The 21,068-nt window shown below is 41.5% G+C and overlaps 1 protein-coding gene across 1 annotated transcript in view; it reads left to right on the forward strand.

The window, feature by feature from the left end:
• epha8 (eph receptor A8) overlaps positions 1–21,068 on the forward strand; it is a 136,013-nt gene that overhangs the window by 64,476 nt on the left and 50,469 nt on the right. The window contains 3 exon segments of the mRNA XM_039798535.1: positions 1,386–1,529; positions 4,109–4,258; positions 9,282–9,597. Of these exon segments, the coding sequence (XP_039654469.1) occupies positions 1,386–1,529; positions 4,109–4,258; positions 9,282–9,597 (610 nt within the window).

Consider the following 21,068-nt stretch of genomic DNA (forward strand, 5'->3'; position numbering starts at 1 on the left):
ATCCTGAGAAGCCATCTTTTATAAGAGGTGACTTTTTTTGTGCACCAATCAACAACTTCCACATGAAATCAGGCATAAATACATAACATTCATTCACATATCCATTACTATAGATAGAGATTCAACTTAAATACAACACTCTCTATAGTGACAATAAATTCTCACTCTCATCGTGTCAAAAAAGCGATGCTTGCTCAGGTGACTTTGGCGTTTTTTATTGACGCAAAAAAGTCTCCTTTAGCATCATATTCATACGCTCTGGTTCAGGACTATTGGTGTCACAATGTGACGCTCTTGGGATTTGTGTCTAGCCCTTTGGCGTCATATTTAGACGCGCTTTTTTACGAGTTGGGAGTGAGAACATGTTGATAATAACCATAATAATATATATCATACCAGAGCAATCTATTGTAGATAGATGTCCATTTCTGTAAAATGAATGCACACAAAAAATTATGTAAAGCGAGTAACACATTTCTACCAGTCTACCGTTCTGAGTGCAAGTTCATCTTCATGTCAGCTCAGGCTTCCTCACCTGAATACATATTAGCTGTTGTGAAGTGCTACTAACAGCTGCTCTGCTCTTCAAAACAAATAGAGCGACGCACAGGAGTGGGGGGGGGGGGCATCTTTCAATACCAAAAATGATAGAGAGGCGAAGTCCCTCCCCTTTCAGTGGACCACCATGGAAACTTGAAAGATATTATTTTTTGATACCGTTTGAATTGAGCCATGTATTACACATATGATGTTCTTCAATTTAAAAGATTACACAAGAAAGTCACAGTTTGTCATAAAACTGTTTAAGTGAAAATGTCAAAATACGTAACTGCAAAGACTATACACTTCAAAGTCGCATATGTGACGTCACTCTGAAGCTACGATGTCTGTGTGTTTCGTGCCGGGATGTAAAGATCCAAACAGTTGCGACAGATCTTGCTCGTTCTTTCGTTTCTCGGCTGATAAAAACACGCTGGATAATACACATCAGGTAAGATACCGTTACATGGTTTGTGGAACAAAGCTAAGCTAGCTAGCGAGCAAGCCAAGCATCAAGCAAGGTGACGTATATTGTGCCAGACAAGAAAGGTAATTCCCTGAGCGGTTTCACACAAAACTAAGTAGAGCTCCAAAAACCTACGACAGAGACTTTAAATTGACGAACATCATATGTGTACTTCATGGCTCAATTCAAACGCTAAGATAATTTGTCTTTCCCCATTCCTACCATACATATCCATCCAAAATAAGGTCCCATGAGGTCCACCGGAAGGGAGGGACTTTGCCTCTCTATAAGCCACAGATCTACAGACTACAATGTTTGTTTGTATTGATGATGTATGTTGCTGCTAGAGTTGCTGATTATAACCCTTACTCTGAATCAGGTCTGTAACGTGATGAGCCCCAGCCAGAACAACTGGCTGAGGACGGGCTGGCTCCCTCGAGACGGAGCGAGGAGGATCTACATCGAGGTCAAGTTCACCCTGAGAGACTGCAACAGCATGCCTGGTGTACTGGGCACCTGCAAGGTAGCACTCAGACTGAGAGGGGAGGGTGGGAAAGCTAGTGGAGAGAGAGAGGGGGACGAAAACCTTAGACAAATAAAAGTCATTACCCATTTTCATTCCCAATCCAAGTCACAACCAGCCATACCATTTACCCACCCCTCCAACTGGGAGCCTCTCACAAATCAACTCGACCCTACAGTTATCAATTTCATTCATCAGATGGGCCCTTCGCTCTTTTCGACCACTGGCAGACATCCCAGACAACTCGTCGGTGGCCGAACCCTTGGCCTTCTCAGAACTCCAGTGGTGGCCTAAAGGTTAGAGAAGCGAGCTTGTGACCGAGAGGTCGCGGTTCAATCCCCAGACCGATAGGATAAAAAAAATCTGGGTGGGGAAAGTGAAAGACTGTCCCTCCCTCATTACCACCACTGAGGTGCCCTCGAGCAAGGCCCTTAACCCCAACCGCTCCAGTGGAACTGCTCAGTGGCCAGCAGATCAGACTGGGCAGGTTCCAGGTATGAATGTGTAACTGTGAGTTACACATTCATCAAAAGAGAGGTTTATTCTCGTTCCCTGAATAAATAAAGGTAAAAAAAAAAACATAAGGGATCTAAAATCATTATTATGGACCAGAATCAATACATCACTGAGGCTAACAGACAACTCACAAAATACGAAACACTATAGACCCATTGAGGAAAGCATCCAACTCCAAACTCAATCACAACTTCGGACCATAATCCAATCACTTATGACCAGAAATGTCTCACTGCCAAACAAAAAGACTACTTATTCAGACACAAATGCCCCTGCCCCAAACACTTCTACCTCCTACCAAAAATCCATAAAGAGCCGCACATACATGAGCGAGTGGGAGCGAGAGGTACTGGCCAAGTGCCCATATAAACCCCTCATTTATCCATGTTTCCTAAATTACATTTTTGGCATTTGGACCCAAGACATTTCCCTTTTCCCAGCCTTCATTCACACCCTCAACAGCCACCACCCCTCCATCAATATATCAAATACAGGTTATTTTTCTTGACACTACAGTATTTTTTCAGCCGATCAACACCACACACCACCAACTTTTGACCACATTTTATTTTAAGACCACAGACACACTTGCACTGCTCCATTAAAGCAGCTATCATCCCAAACACACCTTCAAGAGTATCATTAAATCACAAATTATCCTCTTTCACCACCTCTCCTTCCAACCATCAAATCTACATGCAGCCATCCCCACCCTCTTCAATTGACTCAGACCCAGACGCTTTAGCAAACGCTATCTTTGTTACATCAAAAACAGCACCTTGGCCTCCCTCGCTCCTACTCGCTCTCCCAATCAACACACTACCCCACAGGTTCACCACTCGGTTCTGCGCCCACCTCCACCTCCCCTACCTAACCCCAACTTACTATTTCCCTACCCTAACCAGGGTTTGTATCCCAACCCCCACCCCAACATCCTTTCTCCTGGAGGTGGGACCTACCCTGAGCCCCCACACAACTCACCATCCAACCTTCCAGACCCCAACCTTCCAGACCCCTCTCCCCCATACCTGTAATACTAAATTTGCCCTCTTCCTCTGTCTCGTGGTCCCAGCATGACACAGAGCTTGCCATCACATTATTGACTTTCTGACTTCCTGAAGCATTTTTGACCCCCTCACATTCACCTACTTCAACCTTCAGATCAATAGGCCTGTGCAAAATTAATCTAAATTGGAACTCTTAACCCCAACCCTAACCCCCTAACCCTATAACTGTAGCCAATATTCGTAGCTAACTATTTCTACCATTTATCCATTACTTGTAGCTAACTATTTGAACTGTTTAGTCAGTAGGCCTACTTTTTCTAACTATTTCAGCTGCTTATGCAATATTTTAAGCTATTTAACCCTAACCCCTAACCCTATAACTGTTTTGCCAATACTTTAAGCTAATTATTTCAACCATTTATCCATTACTTTAAGCTAACTATTTCAACCGTTTATCCATTGCTTTAAGCTAAATATTTCAACCATTTATCCATTTCTTTAAGCTAACTATTTCAACCATTTATCCTTTATTTTAAGCTAACTATTTCAACCATTTATCCATTACTTGTAGCTAACTGTTTTTACCATTTATTCATTACTTACAGCTATCTCTTCCATTTATCCATTACTTGTGGCTAACTATTTCTACCATTTATTCATCACTTTTAGCCAACTACCTATTTGAACTTATGCAATCATTTGCTAACTAGTTTTCACACACTCTACATAACTGCAACATGAAGTATTTAGGTGGTACAGCTGATAAATTATTTTAATGAAATTATAATTTCTATTTTTTCCCCCCGAATTAGTTGAGCTGCTTTACAATGGCAAGAGCAGACATACCCCCTTGGGTACAAGTACCACTGATTGTGAATAACTGGTTTGCACTCACCCTAGGTGGTTTCAGTCCATCCGTAAAGTGTCTTGGTTGCATCTACACTTGTTTTTATCTTGAGTGTACTAAGAGTAAATTGGGTAATAATGTATGACTCATTTTGTAACACAATGAACACACATACAGTACTTATTCTACCCTGTTTATTTATTCTACAGGAAACCTTCAACCTGTACTACTATGAGTCTGACCGAGCAGTAGGCTCGGCCGTACGGGAGAACCAGTTCATTAAGATTGACACCATTGCCGCTGACGAGAGCTTCACAGGGGTGGACCTGGGAGTCCGCAGACTTAAACTCAACACTGAGGTATGAGCAACAACACTACAGCAGCACGAATACTGATTTATACAACAGGTACATGTTAGTCCAGGTTCTTTGAAGCAATGTCTCACTTTGGATTGTAAGTTTATTCCAATTCTCGGCACGTACACCTCTGCAGGAGTTCAAGACAAGTTGGAAACCTCTAGAGCCTCTTCCAGTCTCGTCACTCAGGCTGTTTTGTGATCGGTTCTGCAGATCTGTGAACGAAAACAAACAGCCTGGCTCAGTTCAGTATCCTGGGAAATACAGTGATATTGATAACAGCTTCAAATTTGATACCAGATAGTGGAGCTACTCTTTTATTGATACCTCACATTGTTCCAAAGATGAAAATGTGAAAGACATGGTATAATTCATTGTACACTATACATTCACTACCCAGATTTAGCTTTAGGAAACATAAAAAAATTTCAGTAAGTTGTGGTTTTGCCATCGACTCTTTAACCTTTTTCTCTTTCGTTTCTACTGTAGTAGCATCAAAGGTTGAACATTGTGACAATTATACAAAAGGTTGTTAAATACAGTGAAAAAAGGGCCATATAAATTAATCCACAAATTGACGATAAGAAAGAAAACAAAACAAAGAAATAGATAAAAGTAAAATCACTCAACACCAGTAGTAGCTGCTCCTTGGAGCCGTCAAGATGTAGAGACAGCGAGACAAGACGAGAGACCAAACAGCAGGGCCGACACTGACTCTTACCGTTCCCTGGCTGTCAGTCTATAAGTCATTCATTTGGTGGATGGATGGGAAGGTGGGAGGGAGAGGGCGGTGAAGGAACAAGGGAAGGTGCAGGAGTAGCTGTGTTTGTAATATTTGCAAAACTAACCAGTAAAAAAAAAGGGTTGAAGTTATGAGACAGGGGTCTATGGTACAAATATGTTTTTTTAAGGAACCATAAGCTAAAGAGCTAACAAATTTGCCATCTTACTGTTAGCTAGCTCGTTAGCTCTTCATTGACTTTTTATTGAACAAAATGGTGTACAATGGTGAACAAAATGCTGGAGGGAAGTAAACAGAACATCGGAGAGAAAATGGAGAGAATAATTTATGGACACACAGTACATCTGCCTAATAATCATATATCACACTTATCAACCCCTGGTAATTATAGGGAGTTGCTTAAAAAGCTGTCCTTATATTTTCATAATATGCTTCCGCAACAAACTTTTAAAATAAGGTACTGAGTCAGTTCCTGGGTGTTAACAAGATAATCAACTGTGATATGAGATGAAAAACAAGCATATAAAAATGTAAAAAAGATCTGTTTCCAGGCTGCTGTTAGAAGCAGAGCGGCTGATTAATGACTGCTGCCAAACACAACACCAAACACCAGTCCAGAGATTAAATTAAGGCTCGGTTCACACTGTTCCACCTGTTCTGTTCAGTACCACTGTTTGAGTTTTCAGTATGAAAGAGTGAGAGAACTTTCCAAACTCTAGGAAGACGTCTAGCAAAAATACACAGAGGTTTCATAAATATGAAATATGTTCATGTATACCAAGACATTACCAAACAAGTTACTTTGAAGAATCTAAAATATAAGACATGTTTTCAGTTATTTCACACTTTTTTGTTAAGTACATAATTCCATATGTGTTCATTCATAGTTTTGATGCCTTCAGTGAGAATCTACAATGTAAATAGTCATGAAAATAAATAAAAAAATGCATTGAATGAAAAGGTGTGTCCAAACTTTTGGCCTGTACTGTATATATTCCATATATATATATTCACATTTTAACATCTTATTTTCATAAAACACATTAATTTCATAATTGAAATTTTCTAACAATTCATAAATAAGTTACATAAGTTTCTGACAAGCTTTATAATTATACATTACACCTTTTGACAGGCATGATCCATCCAACCTATTCTTCAAAGAATTAATTGAAGGGGAACGCACAACTTCTTCTGGAAGCTCGTTCCATGATTTTACTGAGTGTGAAGAAATTCTTTCTCTTTTCAGACAGGCGTGTTCTAGGGTAAAGTTTTAAAGAATGAAAAGAAAGAAAACTTTTTATATATTTATATTTTATCAGCACCAGGTGCAAGTCTCAGAAGTATGTAGCTACATATACATGCTTCGAGAACAGTGATGTTTAATGTTTAATGTGATCATATTATTCTTTTTGACTCCCAACAAAGATGGAATAGAAGTGAGATGTCTCACTCTGTAGCTAAAACAGAGAGCTGAACACACAGGGTGAAAAGAGGAGCTGCAGCAATGTGCAGTACAACAAAAATATGGTGATTTCTGAAAATTGAACCACATAAACCTATTCTGGTTCAACCTCTAAATACAATTATGAACCTTAAATGAGCAGAATATGGGCGCTTTATTGTTTAGTGTCCGATGTGAAGCAGCGCAAACTGAAATCATTTGCATTCATTTTTATGTTATCTATATTAGTTTTTTAACCTGGCAATATTATAGTTTCAGTTTAATTTTAATTTCTCATGAAGGTGTTAGTTTTTATTTAGTTAAAAATATATTTCACTGCTTATTTCAGTTTTATTTTTAGTTTACTAGAAGAAACCTGTTCCAGCTAGGGTTGGGTACCGAATCTGGTACTTTTTTGGGGTACCGACTGAATTACATCGGTACTACCAAGGACCGATTCACGTTAAATCAAACGGTGCCAAATTTCAGTACCTGTAAGCGCGAGCTTATCTGTCCTCTCTGCATGTTGACAGAGAGCGGGGCTCCGCTCTGACTAGAGTGCGGATCGGGCCGCATTTTTCTGTCCGAGCCCGGCCCGCGTCCAACAGAGCGGTAACCGAACCTGACCCGAGCCCGACACAGTTAAAATCTCATTTGTTTCTCATAGGCTACTAATGACTCATGTACGTTTGTTTGTCTGGAAAGCTTTCATTAAAGGGATACGCCACCGTTTGTTGAAATAGGGCTTATCACGGTCTCCCCTGGCTGTAGATAGGTGGGCCAATGCATTTTTTGTCTCAGTGCAAGTAATTAGGTTGTTTTTGTGTCTTTTGTTGGCTCACTTTTACTCACAACATGCTAACTGGCAACATAGGATTCCATTCACTACGCTAAGCTAACTAGCGGTGGCGCTGCCGGTGTTTTACCGGACTAAAACAATGTATAGGGGAGACCATGATAAGCCCTATTTCAACAAAATGTGGCGTATACTTTTAAGCAACTGTAGAAAAATGACCTGCTTTATCGCGCTGATGTGACCGAGCGCGACCCGAACCCGAACATCATTTCTAAATATCTGTCCGAACTTCGGGTCCCGTCTGGCTCGGCTCGGGTGTCCATCCTCTAGCTCTGACACACACACACAGAGGATGACATCGCCTCGGCAGTTTGTTTAAAGCTGTAGTGCGTAGTTCTTGTCTCCTTCATGAGGAAAAAAAAGAAATGACAACAACGCTGTCAGCGCGTCCACATGATACAAGCCTTCCATAATCCATTGGACCGTCCAACAGTGTTCTGCCCTTTTGACTGACTGACAGGCTTGAGATTGTAGGTCCAACATTGTTCTCTATGCCCTTTTGACTGACTGACAAGCTGCATGTTGTAAGGCAAGGCAAATTTATTTGTATACCACATTTCAGCAACGACGCAATTCAAAGTGCTTTACATAGAACATTAAAGAGCAATTGAAAAGAAATAGAAAATAAAATCAGGCTCAAAAAGAACACCGTACAAATACAAGAATAATAGTTCCAGTGCAGTGTAAGAAATTAAAATTTTTTGGATTTGATAGTTTGTAGGGACGGTTTTCAGAGGGGAGAGGGAGGTGTTGTATTTTATGTGGTGTGTAAAATCTTCTAAATAAATAACAAGATGGTAAATAAGTAAAGTAACTAGGAAGAATAGGTTTGGAATTATTTTTTACAACTGAAATTAATTTTTGTTATTGCAGAGGGAAAAAGGTACTGTTGGGTACCGGGACCGAATTTGAGGTACTGGTACCGAAAAAAAACGTGAACGGTACCCAACCCAAGTTCCAGCCACAGAGAGTAAAGAGTGTTCTCCCCCAAAACCAGAAAAGGGGTAAAATAAAAAGGGGTAAGCACGGTGGCCCAATGGCTAGCACTGTGGCCTCACAGCTAGAAGGTACAGGGTTGAAACCTGGTCGTCCCGGGCCTTTCTGTGGAGCTTGCATGTTCTCCCCATGTGTGGGGGGGTTTTGTCCGGGTGGTCTGGTTTTCCCCACCACTAAAAATATGTGTGGTGAGCGTCTGGCGTCGTAAGGCTGCCGTGGTGGGTGCTACACAATGGTGGTGTTAGAGAGAAGTCCTCCCACCCTGAAGCGCTTTGAGTGTCTATGATAAAGCGCTATATAAATGTAATGAATTATTATTTTTTAACATGAGCACACAGAGTCAGACAAACACAGTCTTGTTAATCATATACCCTATTTTGTATTTGTTGTCATTGTCATAAATGAAAGATGGAACTCTCTGGAAATTGATGATGGAGATGCTCACAGATGGTTTCAGATGATTTCAGATTATAGGCAGCTTTATTCAATATTGAACAAAGGAGATAACCATGTGTACACACACAAGCTGCATGTTCCCAAAGTGTCTACATTTTATACTTTCTGGGGCCGCCCACCAGGAAACCCTTATTCATAATCTCATCCTAACACTGTAAGGGTCCCATGCTCGGATAGACTCAAGTATACTGTAGGCCCCCACCAAAGGCCATAGGTGAACATTACATCAGTTGTTATTCAGATAAAGCCTTTCAGAATACATGACACCCTGGACAGCTACTCAATCAGGGCCTCTAACTTATTATTCACAGAACTTAAACATCTGAACCAGATCCAACCTTCGCACGCATAGGGCCTCTTTCCATCACTGTGACCTTCTAGCTAGATCGTAATAACACATTATAGAACATATGAAATATGAAAATACATTTGAGTAAATGCAGGCTTGATTATTCCACCTATCAATAAACACTATGATAATGACCTGAAGTGTGTGCGATAAAAGTGTCAAACCCTTCTTCTCTTGTCCCAGGTGCGAGGCGTGGGCCCTCTGAGCAAACGAGGCTTCTACCTGGCCTTCCAGGACATCGGCGCCTGCATTGCCCTCACCTCTGTGCGGGTGTACTACAAACGCTGCGTGGGCGTGAGCCGTAACCTGGCCGTGTTCACCGACGTGGTGACGGGCGCCGACTCATCCTCTCTGGTGGAGGTCCGGGGTCAGTGTGTGGATCACGCAGAGGAGAGGGACACGCCCAAGATGTACTGCAGCGCCGAGGGCGAGTGGCTGGTGCCCATCGGGAGATGTGTGTGCTCCGCCGGATTCGAAGAACACAGAGATTCCTGCGTGGGTGAGTCGACCCGGTGTGCTTTCATACCTGACCTGTTCGCTGCAGTTAAAACAGAATCTGGTGCGTTCGCTGGTTTGGTTTTGCTTGTGAAAACTATAATTTCCTCTTAGTTATAGGTGCAGTAGGTAAGACTTATAAAACTATCTTTCTGTCATATTTGCTGAAACTGACCCTATGTTCCAGTAGAACTACATAAAGCAGGTACTTTAAAAATAAAATCCAGCTCCTCTGGCTCCACCTACAGCCTGTAGTGTGATTTACAAAAATCCACCGCTCCCTGTTCAGATGCACCAATCAGGTCCAGGGGAGGGTGTCTAACTGCATGTCAATCACTGCTCATGCACACGCATTCATTCTCCCTTGTGGGGGGAGGGGCTTAGGAGACCGTTTTGGGCTTTAGCAGAAAGGGGGGGGGACTGAGAAGTTGTTGATGTTCAAATTTTTCAGGCTAAGTTCTGGATCTTCACAATCCTACCTACAGCACCTTTAAGGCCACAACAAAGATTCTTTTGTAACTTAAAATAATGTTTCCAAAATCGTTTCAGTGGTTCATCAACTCGTAACAGGGTGAACGGCACTCTCTACCGGCTATAACCGCACTATGCAAGTTTGCCAGATCTGTAGTTCCAATGAGACATAAGAAGTTTCTTTGTATTAAAAAAAAAAAAACATTGAGTCAATGGGACACATTGAAAATAGCCTTTTGGCGAATTCTGGCATTTTTAACCCATGTAAAATCATGCGTTATATTAATTTGCACTGTCCCCTTCTTAGATAAACTGAATTGAATTGTAACTGGTGCAGATCAAGGAAGCGAAAGACCGTAAAGAAGACCAATCACAGGATTGTGTGAAGGTACATGTGACTTTGAGCAGCATGGTGGCCCAGTGGTTAGCACTGTGGCCTCACAGCAAGAAGATTCTGGGTTCGTCGGTTCAGTGCCCTTGATCAAGGGACTGGCCCAGATCTGGTCCCCAGGTGCTGTAAATGGCTGCCCACTGCTCCCTTGAGGGATGGGTTAAATGCAGAGAATGAATTTCGCTAAGTGTATTTGTATGTGACAATTAAGTACCCTTAACTTCAATTCAAAAGTTAAATTATGATTACATACTCCATCAATGTGCTGGTACTGGAAACTGTCAAGGAAGTGATTACCTTGAAGTGATACATTATATACTTAGTAACCATGGTGAGCCGAACACTTACCTACAACAGCATATTAGGACCACTGCAGGAGAAAAAATCCTGAATTTCCGATTTTTTTATTTTTGTGTGCAAATTTATGACTTTATAATCTCAGAGAATATCTGAGTTTTATCTCGTAACTTTACCACTTTAATCTCAGAGAATATCCAAATTCTTTTCTCCTAAATTTACGACTTTTATCTCAGAAACTCTGAGTTTTTTCTTGGAATATTACCCCCCTCCCCGGGCTCCATGTTATTATTTCTTTCTTACATAGTCCCTAATACGTCGTCGTACGTACCAGTCCTGAAGTAAAGAGCCACAATGAGTTAACCTTTTCTTTGGTCCGGACGAAGGGAACCGAATTCCAAGCTACTGTTGATAGATTCTGCTGAGGATGCTGGGAACAAAAGTGCTTCCTTTTGACTCGATGGGTGAAATCTCTACCACCCTGTCACTGCCCGATGTGAGTCGAGTGCAGATTAGAGTGGTGATCGGGCCCGACCCGAGCCCGACACAGTTAAAATCTCATTTTTTTTCTCATACTAATGACACATGTACGTTTCTTTGTGTAGAAAGCTTTTATTAGGCAGCTGTAGGAAGGCATTCAGAAATGTCAACAGATGAGGCATCAGCGCACACGGGGCAACAAGAGCATGTTAACACAGGCGCGCACCTACATAATAAGCAGTTTTTTTATATTATTTTTTGGGGCTGTTCCCTTTATTACATAGAGACAGTGGATAGGCATGAAAGGGGGAGAGAGATGGGGGACGATTGCAGCAAAGGGCAGCAGGTCGGATTCAAACCCTCAGCCAACATGGGGCGAACGCTCTTACTGGGTGAGCTAGAGGCCGCCCCTGCTTTTTTAAATTTAAAAGCCTGACCCGAACCCGAATATCATTTCTAAATATCTGTCCGAGCGATATGATTGCCAGTGAAAGTGTGTAACGTAACGTAGAGTGTAAGGGCTCCTCCCTCGCTCCTCCCTCTCGTCTAAAATCATCACATCCCCAACCAGGATGGCTGCACCGGTAACGGCAAACTCAACGACTCATAGCAGATCTCCACAAACCAACGGGTGATGTCTCACATGCTCTGTCCATTCATATTAACAGTCTATGGTTCAAACACAACATAAACCACTGTCTTACATGAATATTTTTGCATGTAAACTGCAATTGCGTTTTTGAAAATCAATACAATATTGCTAAATAATACATCGCGATACTCAAGTGTAGGGATTTTTTCTTACACCTCTAGTGACAACCCTCTTTTCTACTAAATCATCAGAGCATCAAAGCATCAGAGTTGCCCGTTTGTTTAACTATCTGAAAGTTTTCCTCTGAGCTCGGAGCGCTCGGCTGAAGTGTCTGCAGAATGTAAAGAGCCTTCGGAGCAACACATGCACTTGGAAAGCTCCTAACCTTTCTAGTGAATCAAAAAGTCCGTTTGAAGTTCTGGCTGTGGATCCTGTGGAAAGTTCAGTGTCTGGTCAAAAGCTTTTCTGAGGTCTAACCCTTTTCCCGAGTAGGTAAATACTGAGAAAGTAGCCGCGCGTCTGTCTGAGCTGAATGGTTTCTGTCTCTCGTTCACCTGCTGATGATGAATAATTGAGGTGAGAAGATTCTTGATCCTGTCTTGTTTTTCTCTTTTGTGAAACCCCATTCTGTTTGTTTTTGTCTCTTTTTGATTTTTCATGGGGTTCTGATAGGCTGACCTCACGCGGAGACCTGTGCATATTTCAGGTTGCCACGGGTTACAGTAATTAAAACCTATTAATCACAGAGCGATGGATAATTAAACGCTAAAAGCAGTTTGTCAGCTAAACGAGCCGAACGAGACACGCAACGCCGCTTGCATCCTCCCCCTCTTTCCTCCTCCCGACACACACACACACACACACACACACACACACACACACACACACACACACACACACACACACACACACACACACACACACACACACAACTCTTTGTTGTGTCTCACCAATCTGAGGCCAGTGTCAAACACCCTCTTGGTTCGACACAGTGAGAGCTCCTTGTCGAAATGCGTTTAAAAGTATAGCAAGTGTGTGTGTGTGTGTGTGTGTGTGTGTGTGTGTCTCTATGTGTGTCCAGTTTAGAGGGGCACTTACAGACTTTCTATAATTAGTTGCAGCCAATTAGCAAGAGAAAGCAGAGAGAAGTTGGAAGGAAAAATCACCTTGAGTCACGATTTGTTTATGGAACAGATTTTATCTGCATGTTAAAGCTGATTTCTACGTAAGACACTGATGTAAGTTATCTGAGGTTACAGAGGTAGCATCTTTTAACGGGGACAAAAAGCATAAAAGCATCTAAAAAAACTAAAAAGAATTTGCTTTATGACAGTCCTCGGCTGTAGGTGATGTTTTTACCCTGTATTTTATTTACCATTACATCACTGCAGCTGGAGCAGAAAGTGGATTTGCGGTTGGCAAAAAAAAAAAAAAAAAAAAGAGCTCTTCAATATATCCTCCAGTGACTGTCTTGTCTCTTCTGGCACCAAACTGGGTCGTCGTGCTAATTCACCCTCGCCAAAGCCAGCCACAGTCACGCACACACGAGACCCGGCGGGGCACGAGATGGTGAAAGGCTTGTATGTGTGTGTGTGTGTGTGTGTGTGTGTGTGTGTGTGGTGCAGAGAGAGAGAAAGGAAATCAGACATGAATGTGCGTGAATATGTGTGTGTATATGAGCGTGCTTAAGTGGTTCTCCCCTGACAAAGGTGCAGAGCTTTGGCTGAGAGCACGACATGGTAAGTGTGTGTGTGTGTGTGTGTGTGTGTGTGTGTGTGTGTGTGTGTAGGTGTATGTGTGTGTGTGCGAAGGGTTGCGTGACATGCCTTTAAAAGTGTCACAGGGAGGGAAGCAATGAAAGACGAAGGGAAAAAGAGACGAGGATAGAGGGAGAAAGACTCTGGTGGAGTGGTTGACTGGACCCCTCGTCTGCTTGAGTTTACATCAAAACACTGAGTCTGTGTGTGTGTGTGTGTGTGTAGTTGTGCATACATGTGTGTACTACACGTATGTGTGTCTCTGTGTGTATGAGTGCCTCCCGGTGCCAGTGAAGAATGAACTAAAGTGCCCCATACAGTGAGAGCGATCAAGGACACACTGATATGAGACACACACACTTAGGCTGGTCACATCTACTCAGCTCAGTCGGCCCACCCGAGCCTGACACACACAGACACACACACACACACACACACACATACACACCCAGAGGAGAGAGGAGTGCGTACTCACACATGTGGGTTAGTTCACTCCTCTGCTCAGTCAATGGACCACAGCCTGTCCTCCCAGTCTGTGACCTGCACTGTGCCTCTGATGCTTCCATGTGATTTATGGTTGAGTTTGTTGTAGGAAATAACATAAACCAGCAACTATAAAGAGAAATGTACACACTTATGTGAACGATTACATCAAAAACAACTACAGCTTTCCTCTTTTATTTCCCTGATTTCCCTAAACTCTGATTATATCCATTTCCACCTCTGGTAGTTCGTCACTTCTCCCTCTTTAGCAGACTGAATGAATGGCTGCTCCAGTCACTGAGGGATTGTGGGATTGTTGTTCCTAGCCTCTTTGACTCTCCTGTATGCAAACTCTCCTCCCCGTCAGTCAGAGAGAGGCAGAGGGAGGCTTTAACAGTGAAGGAAAAAGGGTGGAAGAGAGGAAACAAAAGCAGCACGAATAAAGGGAGAGGTGAGGAGTAAAAAAAAGAAGTAAAATGAAATGAAAAACAGAGACAGATTATGAAACAAAGTCAAATGAGAGAAGTGAGGTGGCGTCAGAAGAGAAAAGGTGTGACACTGCGACACATAATGTGATTGTTATCTGTCGACGTGGCACCGTGGAGAAATATCAGAGGAAGACAGCAGCAAGTGAGGATTTAATATTCCTCTATTATATATTTATTTCATCACACACGCCACACACACCACACGCAGACACACACGCGCACGTATGCACGCACACACACACACACACAAACACGCACACACACACACACACAGAGGAACTGTAGGCTTTGTCCTTTCACTGGCCTGACCTGTCTCCTATCACTCCTACTCACGTTTTGGTATTTTCTTACTTAAACATATGATCACACACACACACACACACACACACACACACACACACACACACACACACACACAGGTCATTGAAACTCCAGAGACAGCGCTGCGATGGCCGTCTGTGACAGGGTGAAGATTCCTTATTGGCCTTGGGTCCCTAAAGTCGATACGGGTGAAAACATGTGCCAGTCAGCTGTGGATAAATGGGTTAGACCAGTGGAAGGGCTTCCTTATATACGCCTTCTGTATGGTTACTGATTCTCAGACCAATATTTATTTAAATAAATATCCATGTCCAATATTATATTGGAAACAATTCAAATGTTGGCATTCCTTGAAAATATGTCATTTTTTTCCCATTGAAACAGCAGCAACTGTTCTAGTCATTTTGTAATTTTTATATGAACCTTGAAAGAGCTAATATATCCAAAACATCTTAATTGCTGATGAATTAGTTTTTTTCCAATTGCTAAAACACAATTTTGCAAACTAGGCTGGTTTTATCAAAATACTTAACACAATTCACAAAACCACACACCCAACCTGCAAAATACCTCATATGTATATATATATATATATATATATATATATATATATATATATATATATATATATATATATATATATATATATATATATATATCCCTGCAAAATGAAGCACTGCAACCAAAAACTACATATAGCATTATCAAAATCAAACTTATGCACCAAATGGCACACTCTTCATTCATATTACCAGATTTCTGTCTAACCAACTACACACTGTTGGGCATAATGAAAAGCACTCTCATATTTACTATGTTTTGCATAAATACTAAAATAGTTCAAATTGTAGAAAATTCTTCAGATTGTTCACATGCACAGGAATATTTGCAGATATACACACACACACACACACACACACACACACACACACACACACATGCTGCTGAAACATTAATTTTTTTACAAGTCAGTGCAACATATGCACAGCAGATATATTTACATAGGACTGAACAAAAATATGCTCACTAAAAACATGAAACTGAAAAAGAAAATTGCAGAACAAATGTGAAGAAAAAATATATAGAAAAAAAGAGGCATCGTAGTGCTTACTTCCTGATTGAAGTGGTAACAATTAACCACTGAGCTGATTGGCCATATATTGGCCAATCAGCTCATGTAGAACTGTGTTCAGTGCATTTAAAAAGTTCCATTTTGAATTGCAAAATGTGTGTAAAGCAGAAAATGTGTTTAGACTTTTGGAGACTTGAGAAGAGGTTTTTGCTCTCTGTGTGTCAGTTTAAATAATTGTGCTATGCATGTCATTTTAGTGTGTTAGCAATTGGAAAAAACTGCAATCAATTATTCATTGTACAAAATAATAATCGACAACCATTTCAATGAACAATTACTGTAGTCATTTTCAAGCAAAAATGCATTTCTATTTGATGCATTTCTCGTTTTTACATGATTGGGAACTGAAAGGGTCGACTCCCTCTCTGATTTCCTGCAGACTGCAAAGTTCCTAATGAAGATGCAGATAAGTGATTTGGGGAACAGATGATGTTGGTGAGAACTTCATTATTCCCCGGCTCATGACCACTTGAGTGGAACACGTTATTCATAATGGCTGTCAGAATCAACTTGTGTCGGCCTGCTATCGAGATCGTACAAGGAGCTCAAATTGAAGTGGCCTCCCGAGAGGGTGAGACTGGGGAATACGAAGTGATCAAATTAGTTCCATCCTCCTGGCGGTCTGTAAACAACCGCTGATCAACAACATGGCTACTGTTAGGAGGCAACAGACACACAGGCTCCAGAAACACATCCACACTCACAGCCGCTGCCTGGTGTGAACACACACACACACACACACACACACACACACACACACACACACACACACACACACACACACACACACACATACACACACACACACACACACACACGTATGCACTCACAGCCTTGGTACGGGAAGCTACCTGGTGTGAACACACACGCACGCACGCACACACACACACGCACGCTCAAACACACATACACACATAGTACGTTTCACTATCTTTGTGGGGACCCATCATTGACATAATGCATTCCCTAGCCCCTTACCCTAACCTTAACCATCACAACTAAATGCCTAACCTTAACCCTTACCCTAACCTTAACCATCACAACTAAATGCCTAACCTTAACCCTTACCCTCACCCTAACCATAATCTAATTCTATCCATAATCCTAAAACCAAGTCTTAACCCTCAAACAGCCCTTAAACTTGTGGGGTCCAGCATTTTGGCCCCACAAAGCTGTCGGGACCCCACAAGTATACTGGACTCCCGGTTTTTGGACCCCACAAATATAGTTAAACAAGAACACGCACGCACACACACACATGCACACGCACACACACACACGCATGTACGCACGTGCACACACCTACGCACGTGCACACACACACACACACACGTACGTACGCATGCACACACACACACACACGTACGCACGCACACACACACACACACCTTTTCTGATGTTTTTGTCATCCTTTTTTCTTTTGGGCAATTTGGTTGAAAGAAACCCAAAATTCCTGATATAGAAACCTTTTGAAACGAGGACACCAGGAGGGTTAGACTCTGAGGAAGGTGATCTTTCTTTCTCTTAAAGGACATTGTTGTTTGCAGTTTTCTCCGCTGGTTATAACAATGGCAGATCTGTGAATTTCTCTAGAGAAACGTGGCAGGGTAACAACCACACGCAGACTGATGATCAGACAGGTTGAATAAGATGTTTTCTGAGGATCAGACAAAACAATTTGGAACAGAAGAAGAAAAAAAACCCCGAAAATTACCAAAAATGTTCATTGTAAACATCCATTCCAGGCACCCTTACCTTCAGTTTTACGTTCAAATGGATGCGTCAAAAATCCCAGACCATGGTCCTAAGCTGGGCCCAGGGACATTTACAATATGATGAGCTAAAAAACATAACTTTAAATTACAATTACCTTGAGCATGCTAATTTGAAACTAAAGGGGGCTAATGTCAGTACACAGAATCCTTAGTTTGTATCATTAGTAGGCTAACTAGCCAGCCTTAAATTGCATCCACGTTTCCTTCACTTCCTCTCGTCATAGTCAGTCCCAGCGAGGAAATCACGCAAGGAGAGAGGAAACGAGGAAATGTGTTTTTCAGAGGGATGAGATGTCCTTTCCTCTGAAAGCAAACAGCTTTCAGCTGCACGTGTAACAGCCTGAAAATGCGAGATAGAAATGATCACTCAGACAACGATGTTTTCTCTCCGGTAGCTCCACCGAGAATTGTTGTATTTAAAATAAATGCAAAAAGATATTTGTATGCACAATTACAACAATTACTCATTTTCAGGTGAACATATAGTATACATAGTAGTATATAGTGTATAAACAAAAGCTTACATATACACTCTTAAATATGCTTTAGATAAACAAAACATTATTTAAACATATTCATTTCTCTGTAAAGTCTCTTACTTACAATGAACAGTCCAAAAATTCCAACAATAAACCAAAAATAGCAACACAATATACGGTCATTTTTACTACACACATCCATTTGAACTTTCAGGCTCTGTGTGCGGCAATTAGTAATAATAATAATAATAATAATAGTAATAATTTAGAGTCTGTGCATCCATACACCACGTGTACCTTTCATGTTCCACCTGTGCCACTCTGTAATGGCCGCTAGGAGTCTCGTTAGACTGGTAATATTTCACTAAGCACTTAACATGAATATACAGCTTCTAACACATTTAAAATAAACCAAAATGCACAAAGAATTTCGCTAACACATTTCTTACAGTTTAAGCACATAAGCATTCATTTTCGTACCTGGAACTGCGAGATAGAAATGATCACTCAGACAACGATGTTTTCTCTCCGGTAGCTCCACTGAGAATGAGGCATATCACGCTGAGAGTTCCCGCTTCCGACCTTGCAGACATAACTAATCAACCACGGATCAGTTTTCTCAAAAAAGGTTAAACTAACAGATCACAGACCCAAAATCTTTAACAGGTAGCTATAGCCTACATATACCAATGTTCTCAAATAGTATTTACTATGTTAAACATGTTTTTGTTACCTTCTTCAAAGGAAACTTTCTTTACTTTTAAGCTTTTAATAGATGTGTTTACATTTACTTTTATAAATTTACTCTACGCGTGAATTAAACCATGATCTCCTTGATCTTTGACTCAACAACCTCAAAACTATATCAAATCAAATCACCCTATTATCTCCTCGATCATAGCTCCCTGGGGCAGGAATAAGAGCTTTGAGACGGCCTTCATAAAGGAGGGCCAAAATGAATTCCGGTTTAAGCGAGGAGAAATCAATATTATTATTATCATAACCAGAACTATGAAATACAACAAGTTTTAATAAACTTGAATCATCTTTAAATACATCAGACAAATACAGCACAGTGAGGTCCAGGGGCATGACAAGCGGCTAATTGAAACGTCTCAATTAGCTTAATTAGGATGTTCAACTTCACTGGAAGGTTATCATGCTCGTACTGTCATACTGTACACACAAACACACAAACACACACACACACACACACACACACACACACACACACACACACACACACACGCTGCAGCTATCGCCACAGGACGATGTCAGCCACACTAAACAGAAACTTTACAAAAGCACAAAACAACAGCTATCACAGCTGCTGCGGCCTCAAGCTGTGCATTGGGAAAACAAGGCGTTGGGAGTGTGTGTGCCTGTGTGTGTGCCTGTGTGTGTGTGTGTGTGTGTATGTGTGTATGTGTGTGAGCATCAGTGCTAAGGGATTTGTTGTTGCTGCGCCAAGACTAATTAGTCTTTTTGTGTGTCTGGTTGGTCCTCATTGGTGGAGGGCCGAGGATTTTGAATAGTCAGTGTGGAGAGGGGAGGGAAGGAGAGAGAAAGAGGAGAGCACAGGTGGAAAGGATGTTAGAAAAGAGGAGAGGAGAGGGAAGCAAAGCGAAGAGAGGAGAGGAAAGGGAGACAAGGAAGGGGTGAAAGGAAATTCCTATACTGATAGGAAAGAAAAGAGGAGAGTAGGAAAGATGATAGAAGGAAATGATGATAGGAAAGAAGAGAGAAGAGGAAAGGAAAGAGAGGAGCAACAGAGGAAAATGATAAAATAGTGAAGAAGAAGAAAAAAGAAAGAAGGGAAAGGTAATAGTGTGAGTAGAGGAGGAGGAGGAGAGAAGAGAAAGGGAAAGGAAGAAAAGTTTTTAAGAAAAAAAAGAGGGGAGAAAGGGAAGAAAAGAAGAGAAAAGAGAAAAAAAAAGAAGAGAAGAAAAGAGAGAGGATTTTGTTTTTTTTTTTTTGTTTTTTTGGTTTTTTTTTTTTTTTTTTTTTTTTTTTTTTTTTTTTTTTTTTTTTTTTTTTTTTTTTTTTTTTTTTTTTTGTGTGGGGGAGAGCGAGCGATAACAGAATGAATCATATCTCAGCCAGACACAGCACCGTTGTGTCACTCAAACTTCCTTCCAATCTTTGTTGTGATTGGCCGAAGCCCTATCTCCACAGCAGGTGCAAAGGGCTACACATCAGTACACAAAGCATCTTTGCTGACACACACCACACACACACACACACACACACACACGCACTTTCATACCCATGTTACCAGCTACACAAAGACGCACTCTCACAAACAAATCCTCTTATGTGCAGCCCATATGAATGCTTAATTCAGGAATGAAAACACACACACAAAAGGGCGAGAGCTGCTGGGTAAATTATTGATTGAGTGTGTGCCACCCTTGGCCTGCGGTAGCCACCCATGTCCCAGTCCAGTGTCTACGAGCTATTAGTGCTGACAGTAAAGAGACAGGCAACATGATAGCAGATCACTGAGAAGCTGGCAGCCTCCGTCTGAAGGGACTGCGGGACTTCTTCAAATGATTTTCTGCCCTGACTTCTTGTTGAGTTAAACTGATGTGCACACAGGGCGCTGTCATTTACTTCTCCCTCTTCCAGGCCTCCACTGAAGGGAACACAGTTTGTATGGATGTGGATGGTTGAATGTATGTTTGTGTGTGTGTGTGTCTTGAATTGCAACGATGTTGGCATTTAAAACAGGGAGACCAGTTGGGACATTGTCAGTAGGGAGACTACATTTCACTCTTCCATCAACGTCAGTTGATTCCTTGGATAAGTT

This window comes from Perca fluviatilis, chromosome 4 (assembly GCF_010015445.1).
Source record: "Perca fluviatilis chromosome 4, GENO_Pfluv_1.0, whole genome shotgun sequence".
NCBI classification, from domain to species: domain Eukaryota; kingdom Metazoa; phylum Chordata; class Actinopteri; order Perciformes; family Percidae; genus Perca; species Perca fluviatilis.